Genomic DNA, 16997 nt, shown 5'->3' on the forward strand with positions numbered 1-16997 from the left:
TGTCTGTGTGGCTCGCTGATTGTTTTCACCTGCCCACTGCCCATAACTACTCTGCGCTGACTCACTGATGATGGCCTGTTCTATCGACAGCAGCCACTGCTTATGATGTTGATGGAGATGCTGTGGGTGTAGATACACCATATTCATTTTGTCACACAGAAGAACACAATAGATATAGAATAGATGTTTTAAAGGTTGCAGAAGCAGATTTGTACAGGCGATTCATTTTGGATCTTAAAAAAGGAGAGTGGAAAGCATTCATCCTTGAAGAGAAATGTTGACTGCTTTGTTATGATCTTATATTTCTAAAGTTGAAGAAATATTTAAGTGAAGAGATTTTAATCATGTCTGATACATATCCTGTCCTTGACTTGTGAATCGCTCTCCTTGCTGTGCCAGAGGGATCTACCTTCTTCAACGCATTAAAATGTAAGACTTTTGAAAAGAAGATTTCAAGAAAACAACATATTAGCTTAAGCAGTACCTACAGATAGCATACAACATGATTAGCATGATTAACAGGACTTGTTCATCCTGTATTGCAGCATACCTGCGCGTTGTGCTTGTGTGAGCTTGGAGTAGACGACATCAGCTGACTCAATCAGTATTTTGCTGGTTTGGATCATCTAAAAGACAAAAATGACAAAAAAAAAAACATTTACAGTGCTATTCACTGTCATACCAGGGTCTCTTTAAAAGCCTTGAGTCAAGGCCCAGCCAAACAAACAGACGCTCCTTGTATGGTATACACAGAGATGAGAATCAAACAGTGGGTTTAGCTCTTCGTTTCTGTGTTTATAGGCACGATAACGGTTCAGTATTAGTTCAATTAAGGCAACATTGTTTCCATGTAAAGACTTTTATCTGATTATATTTATTGTGGTAAGATCATAATCAAGGAAGGAGACGGTTTCAAATAAATTTGGTGCGCACAAAACACAGATTTCCTTTGTGTTTAATGTAAGTACATTAAGTGTGAGCAGTCACTATTGTATTTAATCATACAATAGTGTAGATATATCCTCAATATATGCACATAGATAACCTCTGTCAGTAGAATATTTTACCATTATTTTAATATTTTTGTACAGCATGCATTTGCCAAACCATACCACAACATACATTTATGAGTTGATGGGTATGTGATCTTATTAATCATCATATTGTACTCACTTTCTCTGTGATTCCTCTGGTTTGATTCATTTTTATAGAGCACTTGTAATATATAATAAAATATCTAATTTTGTACCTGACCAGACTATGTTTAGTGTTACCCTTAAACATCATCCAGTAGTGCTGATGAGGAGCAGCTGGAGTAGAGCTAAAGCAGGAGGAGGGAGGCAGCTAATGAAGTTTCATGCTCCTTTGAGAGACAGGAAGTGTACTGTCATGCTGTGTAAATGAGTGTGTGCATGTGAATGTCTTTTTCTAATGCTGTATTGAACTCAAAACTCAGTTTTGTGAAGTTAACTTTTTTTAACAGTTATCTTGCCAAAGCAACAACGGAAGAAAAAAAAACATGCATGTCTAAATCTTAATCAGCTCACAATCTCTTGAAAAGGAAATTGGCAACCTGTAAATCATGGGTGTGTTGTCTTGAACCTGCAATTTATTCTGGTCTTGAGATAAACACAAACGTAGCTCAGTTCTCTGGGTTTTCTTCTATGAAAACCTATTACAACACAGTGGTTCATCATCCATGAAACTCTATGAAAAATCCAAAGTTCTGTGTGTAAAATAAAGATAAAATAAAGAAGATAAAAGTTAAAAAATGCTAAATGTGCAGCTTTTATGTGCATTTATATAAATATATGGATAAAAGTGTGATTAACTAGTCTGGAAACAGACTCCACTGGAGTTTTGTTCAGTGCAGGGTTATTACGTCTGCTGGCCTCAACCCACATGTGGGTTACTGAGGACACAGACTTCACACTGATACTCTAGAGGATATGACGGTGTTGGTGTTGAAGTCATGAAGTCATAAGCTTTCACACACATGTATATAAACACATACACACCAACACACACTGGGCGCCCTGTTCTTGTGCATAGAGTGTGTCAGAAGGCCAGTCTTAGGGAAACAAACACTGCTGCACAGCCCAACCATCACACATGATGCAACAAAACAAGACTATAGGTCAATGTACAAACGTCATTAGCAGAGGACACTCGAAAAAAGTTGGAAGAGAGGCATGTTTACCAGAGTGTTACATCACCCTTTCTTTTAATTACACTTTTCAATCGTTTGGGGACTGAGGATACAAATTCTTGGAGTTTTGCAACAAGAGTTTGTGTCAATTCTTGCAGAATACAAGATTTCATTTGCTTTAGGATATTTTTTCCAAAATCTCTATTGTAAAATCAATGGTATCCTCACACATGTGCAAGTCATCCATGCCATGGACACTGATGCATCCCTAAACCATTACAAAGTCTGGCTTTTGCATATTCTACTGATAACAGTCTGGGTGGTCCTTCTGATCTTTGGCACGCAGAGCCAGAGGTCTGTTTTTCCCAAAAGCAGCTGAAAGGTGGACTATGTTTTTGCACAGTTATATGGCTTCTTCTTTGAGTAATACAGTTTCAGATTAAATTCCTGTATTCAGAGGCAGAATGTACCCCCTGAACCCATGTGGCTATATTGATCATGGAGTCATGATGGTTTCTCATGCTGTGTCACTCGAGGGCTCAAAGCTCATATCAAGTGGTCTCTAGTCTCAATCTTTATGCACTCAGCCTGGAGATTTCCCCAGCCTCCCTGAATCTTTTTTCAGTGTTATGCCCTACAGATACTGACATTTTATTCATCGATTGATGATTCCCTGACATAGTTTAGCACAAAGTGGTCAGCCATGATCCATCCTTGCTTGGAAAGAATAAACCGTTAGTGAATGCTTCTTTATAAACAATCATGATACTCTGACCTGGACCAAATAATTGTCTGATTAGATGTAGAATCTTCCATTAAGGTGTTGCAGGTACTGTATATTACATAAAGTTATCTGTCTTTCTTTAACTCTCTTCTAACTTTTTTTAAGTGTGTTGCTGGCATCAAGCTCTAGGATTGTTTAAATTTTCTAAATGTATTTAAATTTTACAGACTATGTTGATTAAAGGTTAAAAAAATAAAACAATTTAAGTTGTTGACATTTGGCCAGGGTAAAACCTTACCTCTCACCTAGTGACCTGGAAAAGGTGATTCGTGCTTTTATTTTTTCAAGACTGGACTATTGCAACTCGTTGTACGTGGGTTTAGACCAGCTCTCTCTGCAACGCCTACAGCTTGTGAAAAATGCTGCTGCTCGGCTCTTAACAGGTTCAAAGAAACGGGAACATATAACACCAGTTCTGGCCTCTCTGCACTGGCTTCCTGTCCGGTTCACAATTGATTTTAAGATCCTGATTTTTGTTTTTAAAATTGTGAATGGAGTATTTAGCTGATCTGATACATGTTCACAGACCAATCAGAGCTCTGAGGTCTGCTAATAAACTATACTCTGATGTGCCTAAATGCGGACTAAAAACTAAAGGTGATCGAGCTTTTGCAGTGGTTTCCCCTAAGCTGTGGAATGGGCTACCGCTGCATATCAGGTCGTCAGAAACTGGACATTTTTAAATCCTCTCTTAAAACTCACCTTTTCTCCCAGGCTTTCGGACCTGGGTGAAACGAATGTTGTATTTGTGTGTTGATTGCATGTCTTTGTTAAATTTATTTTTTGGATTTTTAGGTCTCAAGTCTTTCCAATCAAGTCTCGAATCGTTCCAAGTAAAGATATATAAGTCCCAAGTCGAGTCCAAAGTCAAGATGTGAAAGTCCAGAGTCAGGACCAAGTCCTAAACTTTGAATTTTTGAGTCCTTATCAAATAATCTGACCAAATATCTAATTCAAATAGAGAATAATAACAAATTATTTCCAGAAATAACAACTGGTTCTTAAAAGGTGCATTTCTATGACAAAGTAAGCAGCAAGTGCAACAGAACCTGATAAAAAATAAAAAGTGTTGGGGTTGCATTTAATAAAATATAATAACCCAGCACTACAAAAAAATTTGAAATATGGATTAAAAACTAGCATATTAAACTAGCGAGCTTGAAAACGTACTTAGCCATTAAGATAATGTTAACTAGCCACTTTCGACCCGCACGTTTTTCTTACTGCAGTTCACTTCTTGTTAACCACTTGATAATTTGCTAATTTGCGTAAACTAACAAAATTATATTAGGTATCATTTTTCCCAACTGGGACTCAGTAACGTCACGGTAAATCTTCCTACGTCTCTTCTGTGACTTCACTGAATGTTGTGTCGGATCTGGGAATTCTGGGTAGTGTATATTAAGTACTTTCAAGTCAAAAGGTCTAAGTAAAGTCGCAAGTCACTGACGTTAAAGTCCAAGTCGAGTTCAGAGTCCTTTATAACTTGTCATTCATTTTGTAGATTTTTGTACATTATGTTAGAAAAATAGGTTTAGTCAGATGTTACAAATTCTAAGGATGTCTCACATGAACACAATAAAAGATGTAATTGAGAGTGTGTATTTATCTGTGTCCAGAAAAGTACCAAACTGAAATCTTTCTAAAAAACATATCGGTTCATTTGTAGCGTTAACTGTTTGCCTGACAGCACCAAATTCTGAGACATTCAATAGACTCTTTCCTGAGCGTGTTGGTAGTTTACCATGTCATAGGCGTTGAGCACTTTTCGTAAAAGCTCAGGCACAGGACCCTGAGCTTCCATGGTGGGGTAGGTCTCGCTCAGGTCCACTGTTACCCTCAGTGATCGCTCACTGTTCATCAGCCAGGTGGATACAGTTAGGATACACTGCTTCATGTTGGCCGCAGGAGTCAGGCCACAGAGCTCCTTAAAGGAAACCATGGCATTCTGAGAAGGAAACACATGGATGAAAAACAGTTTTGGGGTTATTAGCAGTTGACAAAGGTAAAGGTAAGTTGATAAATTCCAGTTTTCTGTGGCGTTCTTTTTTCTTCTTTAAGTATCAACAGTAAATGCATTTGATCTTAATGTCAGTGGGCTTCTGAATGTAATACTAACCTCACTAGGTGCCATGAAAAGGCGAGTGTTAAATAATACATAACAAATACATCAATAAACATTAATAATAATCATGTGGTATTGTATTGGTCCTTGTTTGTCATTGTGCTGCCGGCTACATTGTATTTCTATTACAGAGAAATCAACCCAAGTAACCTCCAATTTATCAAAGATATCCCACCAGAAACTGTCAAGTATTAAGAAAATAACACATGGAGCACGGAAAATTTTTAGATCTTTGCTGCTGGATAAATAAATAAAATTAAGTCTCAACGTGTCCTGTTATTAAATCTAATTTCAAGATTAGCTTGGCTGCCTGGTCTGCTGTTTATCAAACCTCAGGCATCTCCTTTCCATAAAGTCCTTGAGGTACATACTTAATCCCAAAATCCTAGCTGAGTCCACTTTGTTTATTTGCATATATTTAATGTTCTGCCTTTGACCTTCAGCGTGAAATAACAGCATGCTTGCAGTGATAAAAAGGTCATGTAATTTATTTCCTGCTTGGCAATTATATCTGTCCACCTTCAAACTATCAATCTGGCAAACATTTACACCTTGTTCCATATATATGCCGGCAGTACTGTACAACAGGAGTTTTTCACCTAAATTCAGCTTCCTCTGAAGTGTGCTCCAAGCTCAACTCTCCCTCTGTTTCACTCGTCATAGCTCCTCTGCCAGCGTGCTTTCCAGACCACAGCTGCCACACATCTTGGTTCTCAAAAGCTCTCTTGAATATGCATCATGTTTGATTTCTCTGCCAGCAGGGGGATTTAAGCAACCAAACCCTAACCAAGGGAGCAGGCAAGTAAGGTGAACGAAGACAAATGGACAGTTCAAGAAAATGAGTACCAGTGGGTTGTGTGGGCTGAGGCAGGAGAATATGAAGTCAGACTCATAATGAGAAACATTAAAGAAACACAACTCAGGTACTCAGCAGACAGAGACTGAACGACAGTATGGGGAGGAAAAACAGTCTAGAGAGAGCAAGGGAATCAATCCACGAATTCTGCTCACTGCTGTCTCCCTGGGCTAAACCTCCGGGCCTGCAGAAAAATGCTCATACCTTAGAGGATATGAGGTTACTGGGAAGCCTGACCTTCCTGGAGACAAAAGTGGGTGGGCAGGGAACACAGCATCTGTATGCACAGCCTCATACACTAAAATACAATGGTGTAAGCAAGACTGCGCTGAGTCTCTGAATTAAAAACCACATTGTGCTAATGTGTGTGTGTGTGTGTGTGAGCTATGAGCATTTGTGGTTGCGTGCCTTTAAGACTCAGTGTGGTCTGAGCTGAAATTGTTAGCAAGCTTTGTATAATTCCTTGCATGTGTGCAAGGAACCACATGCATAAATGTTTTTTGATCACTTTTGTGCAATAAAAGCCTTATTCCAAGTCAAAGTGTTACAAACCCCAACAGGAGGCTTGTGTTTTTAATTACTCCCTTCCCCCACTTTATTCCTCTTCCAACATTCCCCAAATGAGAGCTCCGTGTCTGGTTACAACACGACTTTTGTTTCTGTTTGGCCAGTTCTCTGTTACTCTTCCTGCTTCCGTCTTTGCATCTCTCTTGTGTTTGGCACTCAGTACTAAAATGTCGATGATGGCACATAAATGTTTCAGCAAATAAAAGAGATACTCCAGGCAGGCATCACTCCTCCAACTCTACATTTTCTATGGCAAGGATCACTGGGCACTACAACTCCTGCAGAAACAAATGATCTTCTGCCTTGTTCCACATATGGAACTCGGCAGCCTATCTTATCTGATTTGTCAGTGTTTGTTGATTTGTGATAGCCAAATGCACCCCTAATTCTTTTATTATTCAAATCAGACCACATGAAAGCATTGCTTTTTTAAGAAAAACAGAAGTCTTAAAAGAGTTTAATGATCTTAAATGACTTCAGACATCTCATAGGCATGTGTGTGTATGTGTGCATACTCCTTCAAGGGCTAAAGCTGTATGACCCTATTATCTGAGAGAAAATTAGCACAAAAAATAACTTTTCTAATGTTAACATCTATTCTCAACTTCCAGTCAGGGAAGTCAGGGAGAAATAAAGCTTCCAGGTTTGTTGGTTTGTGGGCTATTGGCTCTTTTGCTGCCCCCTCAGTCTGCCCACTGATCCAGGGCTCAAAGACTTACACAGCTGGCCTATACAAAGCCTTCACAGCTGTCCTTTATTTTTACATTTAAAAGAGACGAGCATTATTCTGCAAACACTTTCATTTATCCTCTTTGTAGTATCCTTCTCAACTTCACAACATTAATTTATTTCATGAACTTTTATCTTCGTTTTAAAAAAGACAAATTTACATTTCAAACCTGAGGAAAATCTGGCATGGTGAGCGGTTAGAGCCGCTAGCGTTATTTGATCAGGTTAACACAGACTCATATTCAAACACCTCCTGACATTTTTCATTCAGGCCCACAGATTAGATTCTGAAGCCATTTGTTATGAAAGATGAATTATGGCACAGATTAGTGTCTTATCTCTGACACATGGCAGGAATGTGATTAATTCCAAATTTAGCATTAGTTAGTCAATTGCAGTTTTACAAAAGTAATGGTATTTTATGTGTCTGTGTTAAATTTTGAGTGACATTTCCTGCCTTCTTTATCACTTTTCATGCTGACCATGCAAAACCAAAATTTAGGCTAGTAACACGACATGTTTGAGAGACAAAAATAGTTTTCGTAGCAGGGTATTAAATTATAGAAATGATGGCCGATTTCATAATAAGATTATTTCCACAACTGAAAAATGCTAGAGAACATGCCACAGCATATTTAATCACTTCTTTGCTAATTAGTTTGATCTGTCTTGTGTTTGCTGTGCCATTAAAGTGACATTACTGTTTACTGACTTTATTTATGTGTTTATGGCATAGATACATAAACTGGGATGTTGTTTGCGTAGCTTCTGCAGGATAATAGATGATGATCTTATTTTTTTGAGGGTCAATGACACATTTTTCATTTCGTCAAGCCTGCTGGTCATTCACTAAAATGTCAGGTTATTGAAATGATCTGACTGAACCTGGAGAATGAAGACTATAATCAGCAGTCTATCTATTACTAAATTTTAAGTGACAAGAGTGGAAGAATTGGAAAGTAAAAACCCAGCAGTGAAACAATTCTATCAGTCCCTCAGGTAAGAGGTGGTTTAAACAAAACTCAGGGTGTAAAGAAATTATCCCTCATCTGATTCCTCATTTCCAAGCTCTCATTATACGTTGAATTTCATTACTTCAATTTTTTGTCATTTCCTAGTCTAGTAAATCACTTGAACATATTCAAATAGCAAAATAGGTATGAATTGCATTTTCTTATTCACGTCTTGCCTTTCTTTCGCTTGAAACAATTCTAACAACCAAAATTTCCCCTTGACAGATGGAACACGTCAGTGGAACTATGTCAACATTGATTCAGATATTGTCTGAAAAGAGCCTGCCACTCCATAACAACCAAAACACTACATAACAAAATGCTTGCTGACTTTTATAATTTGTTGACTGAGCAATTGAGAAAAGCTTTGCATCAGATCTATTTATCATCGCACCAGAAATTAAACTATGCGGACGGGCCTCTGCTGTTGGTCATTAGCCAAATTAACACCATGGTTACTAATCTTCATTTGCTCATCTAGAGGAGTATCTAAGTAGTCCACTAAGCAACCCAGTCCTCTTCTCTGAGCAGTGATGGTCTCTCATCAATGATTACACTATTCACAAACATCATAATTGCACAGCAATTTTAGTTTATTGCCCCTTTTTTATTATACTAATAAAGTATAATCAACAATAACTCTCCATTCAAAACAGCATAAGAGATAATTCAGATCAGATTTAGAGCTACTAAAGGAACACAATAATACATAGTGTTGACAAGAGTTTATAACGGTTCTTCTCTCAACTTTAAATAACACTCAAGATGAGCATGAAAGTTCTGTAATGCTTATGTAATCGCAAGAAGATTTCAGTAAAATACATTAATTTGATCCACTTTCACACAAAGTGAGATATTCTATGTATGCCATTACATAACACTTCATAACAGAGCATGCAGGTGAATTATCATGAAGATCATGCCTTCTGTACCCCACCACTGCATTCACACCAATGCTTTTAGATGTGAACAAGATAATGCATTATACAAGAATCAGATTTTCAACATTAGCAGTAAATTACCACAAAAAAGCTTGTTGTCAGTCATCATATCCCATGAACATTTACCGTATGTTGAATGATCTATTTACTGGGTGGGGAACCACTAGGCCCAACAACTAAAAGAACAGTTGCATTATGCCAAGCAATCAATCTATATTCTATGGCATAATTGACAATATTCTGCTTTATCATAAATGTTTTACCACACTGTTTAAATGCATGAATGCAGTGGCAAGATCTTAAATATAGCAAATCAACTCAAAGCTCATCATTAATAGTTTTGTGTTTGTGTCTAACTTCAATTTTAGTCATGTAGCTCCTTACCTGCACATTTTCTCTGAGGTCTGTAGCCTCTCTGAGGGGCTGTGTGGAAGCTCGGAAGAGCTCATCCACCACTTTGATTCCTGTGGTCTTGGTGGTCGTATACTCCCGAGCCTTCCTGCCCTTCCTGACAGATATACCCCTCTTATGTGCCTTTCCTCCTCCCCGCCTGTTGGTGATGGCTACATGAACAAAAAGGGTGGTGTTGGGTAGGAACTCTCCTGTAAGAGATTGTAGGGGGACATGTCTATAGCCTGGCTGTAGGCACTCAAAAGGAATGGTGTACTGGCCAATGAACTCATCTCCAATGTAGTCATCATCCAGAACCACAAAGCGTAAAACTGCGAGTTCTGGTAAATTAATCTGAAATTCAAAGGTCTCATCAAAAATAGGGTTGTCTCCATTCTGGGACACAGTCTTGGTTCTTTGCTCAGCACAGTCAGCTGGTATGCCATGGATCTCTATGTATATGTAGGGCTCCACCACATCACCCTTTGCAGCAGAGCCTCGAGGCTTAGGCAGATTCTGCCCACTGATGACCTTGATGTGAAGAAGCTGGGCAGACACTCCTGGCAGGGAGTCCCGAGCATTGGCACTAAAGTAGGACACCTCCTCCCTCATGATGGCTGGCCTTAAAACGTACCCGCAGTTGCCGTTCTGCCTGAACCATCCTAGGTTAAGGTCCATCATCAAGCCTGGAGTCTGGTAGTTCATGGCCACAATCTGGCAGCCGCACTTCCAAAAATCCTGTGGGTTCATGTTGCTGGCATCAATCCTCATAGGTGTGGGATATACTCTGGAGAGGAAGCGCTTGTTATAATAGACAAATTCCTCTGGAAATTCATTGGCAAATCTGTTTGCATCTACCTCATTGAAGGAACATATCTCCCAGTATTTTTGGTCCCTCTTAGAAATCTCAAAGTCCCTGAACTGCACTGACTTGCAAAGAGATACAAGGTCAGATAGCTCCCTGCACAGCCGGAGTCTCTTGCAGCCCAAGCCATTCAGTTGGTCCTTCTCATCAGCTCCAACTCTGCGGGACATTTCGAGACCCTCCTCCTCATCTGTCACATCCCCCTCAGCATCAGTGAAGCTGGGCGGCAGCTTTTTACTCTTCAGCAGGATTTTACCTTTAAGACTCTCGGGAGAGGGTAAGTAGTTTTCCTCTTTATTTGGGGGATCCATGTAAAGTTTGTCCCCGAATATTTTCTTCATGTGTTGTGCCATGACCCTTTGCTGAGGGATACAGCAGTGAGTTACCAAGCAGAGAATCAGGGGATACTCAGAACTTTCAAAAGCGTACTGGTTTATAATGTCCAGAACTTTAGAGAAGGCCAGTTGTGAAGCCACAGAACTACCAACATACACCACTGGTTCATTATCAGGGCCATCCCATACTATGACCTCAATGCTGCGACACCCCATCCTTAGACCACGGATGTAGCTGCTGATGTCCGATGAACCCCAGAAATGATCATCAAGAAGGGAGGCATTATGCGACGAGTTGATGTAGTAGTGGGAGAGAGGCTGGGTCATATCTTGGCACACACGTTTGTGCTGGGGGTCAAAAATGTGGCATTCAGAGGACAGGAGGTAGTGTGTAAAACCATCAATGGAGAGGTAGCCCCTTTCTCTACCCTCAGCAGATGGTTCATATTTCTGAACAATATCCCTGCACATTTCTTCTGTAACACCCTCCACACCCTGTTCAACCTCCACAAATAGCATCAGATCTTTACTGTCCAGATACTCCTTGTTACTAGAGAACTGAACCAACAGGAAGAAAATTTCTGGTCTTGTGCAGAGCTCACAATAGGCCTCCACAAATGTGTCCATATTGATTGCCTCTCCATATTGGTCTTTTGCTTTCTGTAGTTCCTTAAATTTCAGCTCTATCCTAGCCTCTTTCATTCCAGGATTGAGCCCTTTGATTATCTGAGTAGCTCTGAACAGGTCAATGAGTCCTTCCTTTTCCATATCTGCAAGCTCAAACACTGAACCAATCCAAGATGTTCGTAGGCTTGGTTGACTGGGTTCTACCATGTCCACAGTGTGGCGGCCATAAGACACCAGATATCTTAGGCCCATGACCCATGTGCTGACAACATCTGCTGTACTAGCTACCAAATCCAAGGACTCATAATTATCCCCATAGATAATAGAAAAGGCGCATTCATCAGGGAACTGATCTGAGAGACCATTGCTGCGCAGAACAGGAGTCTTCTTCCCCAAACGGACCTCCTTAATGCTCTTGATTTCCAGTTTGGCCTTCTCTGAATCTTTCTTGGATGGCTCCCAACGGAGCCAGTGCATGTCTGGATCCAGCAGGAAGTAGCGGTTGTACATACGCGAGTTGGAGCGCACCTTCTTCATCTCACAACCCTCCATCATAAAGGCCATGCAAGCAGCAGTGCTGTTGATCTTACGGTCACTTGGCATTGAGCTGAAGGACACGGTTTTCTTCCTCACCTGCCTCTGTTTGGAACCATCCTGAAAATAGAATGGGTCGGGGGGAAGGTTGGAGTAGAGAAAGTTGCATTGGTTAGAGATTGGTATCTAAATTAAAAAAAAAACAGTGATGAATACAAAAGTGAAATTAGGACCAAAAAAAAGAGAAAGGTTTGCTCTTCAATTGGAGAGCAGCTTTACATCGTGGCAGATATGCCAATTTAATCCAAAATGAAAAGTCAATTATTTATTCTTATACTGCTAAAAGTAATTTTACATAGCATCCAAAATTTTCTAGAATTAATGTTGTAAAATCTGAGCAAAAATAATTAGAAAAGAGAAATTAAGTATCTCTAAAACTACTAGTGGGTCATAGATATGTTTTCAAATACAAATACAGTTCAATTATATTGCATTACATTTTTGTGAAGCAAGAGTAACTTCTGGGGTCTTCCTTTAAGACAAACTATAAAATACTTATTGTTGTAATGACCGGGCAAATGACTGAGGATTTTATTTCTAGCTTGGCTCACATCCCAGTTGTACCATTTCACAAACAAAGTTAAGGGCTTTAAAATTGGTTTCATGTTACCTTTGTACTGCAAATGTGATTTGCTGATTAAATATTCATCCTGTGGGCAAGCTCTCATAAATACATTTCTTGACAGCCAGATTGAAAGACATAGAAATGTTTGCTGCATCTCTCAACAATAACCAAAGTAAAACCTAAACTTGTAAAAACAGTAAAAAAAAGTTGTGCATTACACAACCTGCATTGACAGGGCTGAGCTTCATCAGTTTTTACATTCACTGGCCTAGCTGGCAGCAAGCAGACAGTGCTGCCCTATTTCCACACGGACTGGATTGCTAAAAAGCTTGAATTCAGATGGCCTGGTTTATGACTTGGAAACTGGGCTTGTTGAATAATGCATTCCACAGATAACTATATCAAAATCAAATCTAAACTAAGTAACAAATTAATATCATTGCTGAATTATTATTTTTTTTTTTATTCCAGAAAAGAATCCCTACTCATGGTGATATTTCATTACATCAATATCAAATTAAACAAATCAAAGACACTTAATGTGATTATATCACCTTTTATTGTTTGTCTCTAACTTTTATTCTTGGCTTTATTGTCTTTTTTTTTTAACAAACAAAACAAGAAAGGGCAGTGGACCACAGGTCTTTTCTTCTCCTCTGCCCAAGTCACTCCCTGTACAGGTCCGATGGATCCCCCATGAGCAAAGTCTAACTCTAACCACACTGTAAGCACAATGAAACAAGTATGGACAATCCATCTCCCACTTGACAGCCAGAGGCAGATGACGCCTGGCAACTCATCACGATTAATGAGCACCATTTGACGCAGGGCTGAGGAAATGACATTATCATCACTCTCTGGTTTTACCCTTGTTTTATAACCTCGTTCTCTCTTTCCTGCATTTTAGCAATCAATATAATTGAATTTTATCTGTAGCTGCTCAGAGCTGGGAAAAAATTTAACATGTTGACAACTATTTCATGTGGATGAAAATATCTTGGATATTGATTATCTGGTCAGTGATCCTACACCAGACAGTATGTTGAGTCCAAGTGATTCCCAGAGCACCCAGGTCAAAAGGGTTGCTTTTAGTTAAAATAGAGTTATTTAACTATTTATTTTCTCAACCTTGAGATATATATTGGCATGCATTCCTTGCCAGAGCCAATGCCAAGACCCACAGGCATATGGCAATGCATGTTGTCTTGCCAAGATTAAGAGGTAAGGGCCATGCTGTTGGGTCAGCTGAGTGAGAGTACAATTCAAAATCTTTCAGAGATTTAACCTAGCCATCAACCACGTCTCATTGGATGCAAACTGACCACAGCACTGATATTAGCTTTATCTTCTCTCTTTGTCAAGCTCTCATTTCCGCCAAAAGATAAAAACCCTGCCACCCCCTCAGTCATCATAGCAGAAATGAGAGATAAATCTGGAGGCCATAATCAAGAGCTCACATTTCAACTTAAATATCATGCACTTTAATCTCACCAGCCCTCTCCTTTCACCTCATACAATAGAACATTTCAGTTAACAACTCAAACCTTGCCCTTCTTTAAGGTAAGTATTGTCGCTTCAGAAGGTCAGAAGATGTGAGGGTAATCTAGTTCTCATTAACATGCTGTTACAATTAGCTTGAACATGCTATGTGCTTACAATTTACATGCAATTAGCTTGCTGTTTGTCTTCTTTCAATCAAAGCCAAACAGGCTTACTGTGGTTATGATAGAGGTCAATTTATACACCATTAGACCAAATTTTGTTCATCAATTTCTGTATTTGCAAAATCAAATCAAAGGAGTCATATCGGAAAAGGATTTATAGTTTCTGTGGTTAACAGTATGAAGATAATAATATGGGTTGCATGAAAATGCTTAGATGACAAAAGTCAGGGCCAAAAACATCAATAATCCTAATTTCATGAAGACACTTATTTTTTGTAACTATCATAATTTATAAAGTTTTTTCTAGTATCTACAATTGGTTTCTCCAACATGCAGTCTTCTTTTCTGTTTCTTTTTCTCTCATAGTTTTTTGCCTTTTTCACAGCCCCCAGGCCTTTCTTGGTAGTCAGTATTTCTGTTTATATTTTTGTGCTAAAGTGCTTCAGACTTGGCTGCCTGTTGCTGCAGCAATGTGGGGCGTATTTTGGTCATCTGCAACACCTTCCCATTCCATTTCCACTGGCAGCTCCGGCCTGGGTCAATCACTTCCTGATACAGAGGTGAGGATGCTGGGGATTGGCTGGTTGGAAGATATGTTCTCCCAAATCCTCAGAAGGGTAACTATTTTGTCTCTTTCTCCCATCACTGTTGTCGCACCCTGACACTGAGCACAATAAGCTGACATGTGGAACTTAACTCCAGGGAGGCAATTAATGCAACAAGCTCTAAGCTCTCAGGTAGCAACAACAAGAGCTCAGAGGTAGCCTGGATCCCCTGCTGAATAAAGTATGCCATAACAAAACAACTCTTACCTGTTCGGTAGTTCAAGATGGATACAATATCTTCTAGAAAAAACATGCTTAAATCATCTATGAAACTTAGACACATCTGCTTTGCTCCCCTTTACAACCCCATTCTGCTCTGAGTCCTGGAATTCAGCACCATCAGATAGATTAATGCCAAACCACTTGTGTGGTGCATGAACAACCTTACTTCAGTGACACAAACTGAAAGATACTGTAACAGCTGAGGTCCAAAAAAGGTGTGAAGTAGCCACTGTACTGTAAAATTTGAGATTTAATCAAAGTGCTCAGATGCTCAACCTGTTTTTAAATGCATGGATGATGAATCTACGAATCGCTCCCCAGAATGCTTTCCAGTGGGACTCTGGACATACCGCCTCTTTCACAAACATGGCCCACTTCCTCCCTATTCCAGCAAATCTCCAACTATCCCATCTCCTCGTCATGGCTATGTTGGCTTCCTGCCACTCGCTCCTATCATATCTCAGCTCTAAAACGGGTCTGCAGAAAGCAGTCAGCCACGGCTCAGCTCCTCTCGCCCACAGAGCTACTGTGTCATTTGTGTGTGCAATAAGAATCAGCGAATAAGGCAACAGGGAGGCATGTGTAATGGGGAGTGAAGACAGAGCAGAGCGGTGCCCTCTTGACGACAAGCTTTCCAAGATAGGAGTCACAGTGTGTGATCTGCTTGTCCATATGCATACTTGAGAATCAGAGCATCGGTGTCTACACGGATACATGCACAATGACAGACAAGTAGTCACTGAAAATGCACACATTCATATGCCAAAAACTGAAATATCTATCACACAGACACCACAAAGACACATGCTTGCTGTGTTTCAACAGTAAAATGATCAAAAACTATAACAATGTCAAAATCAAAGCAAAATGTTTCTCGCTCTAATCAATTATCTTCTTCACTGGCTTCCTGTAGTACTCTTTCCACCCTTGAATTGTCATAAAATTGTAAGTAAGTTTTTTACTGTTCTTGTTTGAAACAAGAGACAAAGAGGCAACACCTAATGGAATGACTCACTGTAAACTAAATTAACAAGTGAGAATGATAGAGTAATTATGTCAATTTTTTCTGTGGAAAACATTTTTTCTTGCTCCAACACTAAATTTGAAAACCTACTACTGGCAGCTCTGGCTTTTGCCTTGAAGGATCTAATTGCTCACTGAGGCCATCTAACTTGAATAAGGTGTGTGAGAGGTCACCATCAGAGCATCCCTTCATTAACTGCCCATCACCAAAAGTGCCACAGTACCTCCTCCTTCCTACATTCAAGATAGTTATTGAAAGTGACATTTGAATCCTAACACATAGACCTTGAGGCAGATGTCATTCTGCATCTAACAGACTGAAAAAAAACATTGTAGGAATAGGCATCCATGTTGAAAACACTAAAAGAAGGAAAAACAGCATAAGAAAGGTCAAGTAAGCTGGTTTAATAAGATTATTGTTAACTTAATTTGTTTAAATGTTTTGGCAAAGCTGTATAACTGCAAAACGAATAAATCAAATGAAATCAAACTGAAAAACTAAATCCCAATTGGATGAAAAGAGATAAGTATAATCTTAAGTAATATTTTGCCTTAGCAACATGGTATAGTTATCTGGCATGCCAATAAAGGATCTTGGAGTTGAATAATGGAAATAGGAAGGGATGGATAGAATAAAAAAAAAACAGATGAGGGAATGAAAAAAGAGAGAAGTCGGGCTCGTCACCATTTGTCACAGTAATCTCTCATGTGGGCGACTGCTTAAATTCTCACAGCAGTGGTCTCAGCACATCTTAGAGGGATTTTTGTAGAACAACATAATGTCTGAATAGGCAAAAATATTTCAAAAGGGAATGTGCAGGCACAGTCGTGTTTGTCCCATTGCACAAATGGATTAACATTTTCCTCCAGGTGGTCCACTGTGGATGACTCTTGTTGTGCCTCAAATGTAAAGCCCTTATTCTGCTATTAACCCTCTTTTCGT

At 39.4% G+C, this 16997-nt stretch overlaps 1 protein-coding gene across 1 annotated transcript in view; it reads right to left on the bottom strand.

Moving 5' to 3' along the window:
- The window catches only part of stat5a (signal transducer and activator of transcription 5a), a 116874-nt gene that overhangs the window by 11278 nt on the left and 88599 nt on the right, over positions 1-16997 (bottom strand). Inside the window, 3 exon segments of the mRNA XM_072369564.1 lie at positions 551-626; positions 4678-4881; positions 9549-12035. Coding sequence (XP_072225665.1) covers positions 551-626; positions 4678-4881; positions 9549-12035 — 2767 coding nt within the window.

This window comes from Leuresthes tenuis, unplaced genomic scaffold (genome assembly GCF_036924035.1).
Source record: "Leuresthes tenuis unplaced genomic scaffold, fLeuTen1.0.hap1 SCAF_17, whole genome shotgun sequence".
Lineage (NCBI taxonomy): Eukaryota > Metazoa > Chordata > Actinopteri > Atheriniformes > Atherinopsidae > Leuresthes > Leuresthes tenuis.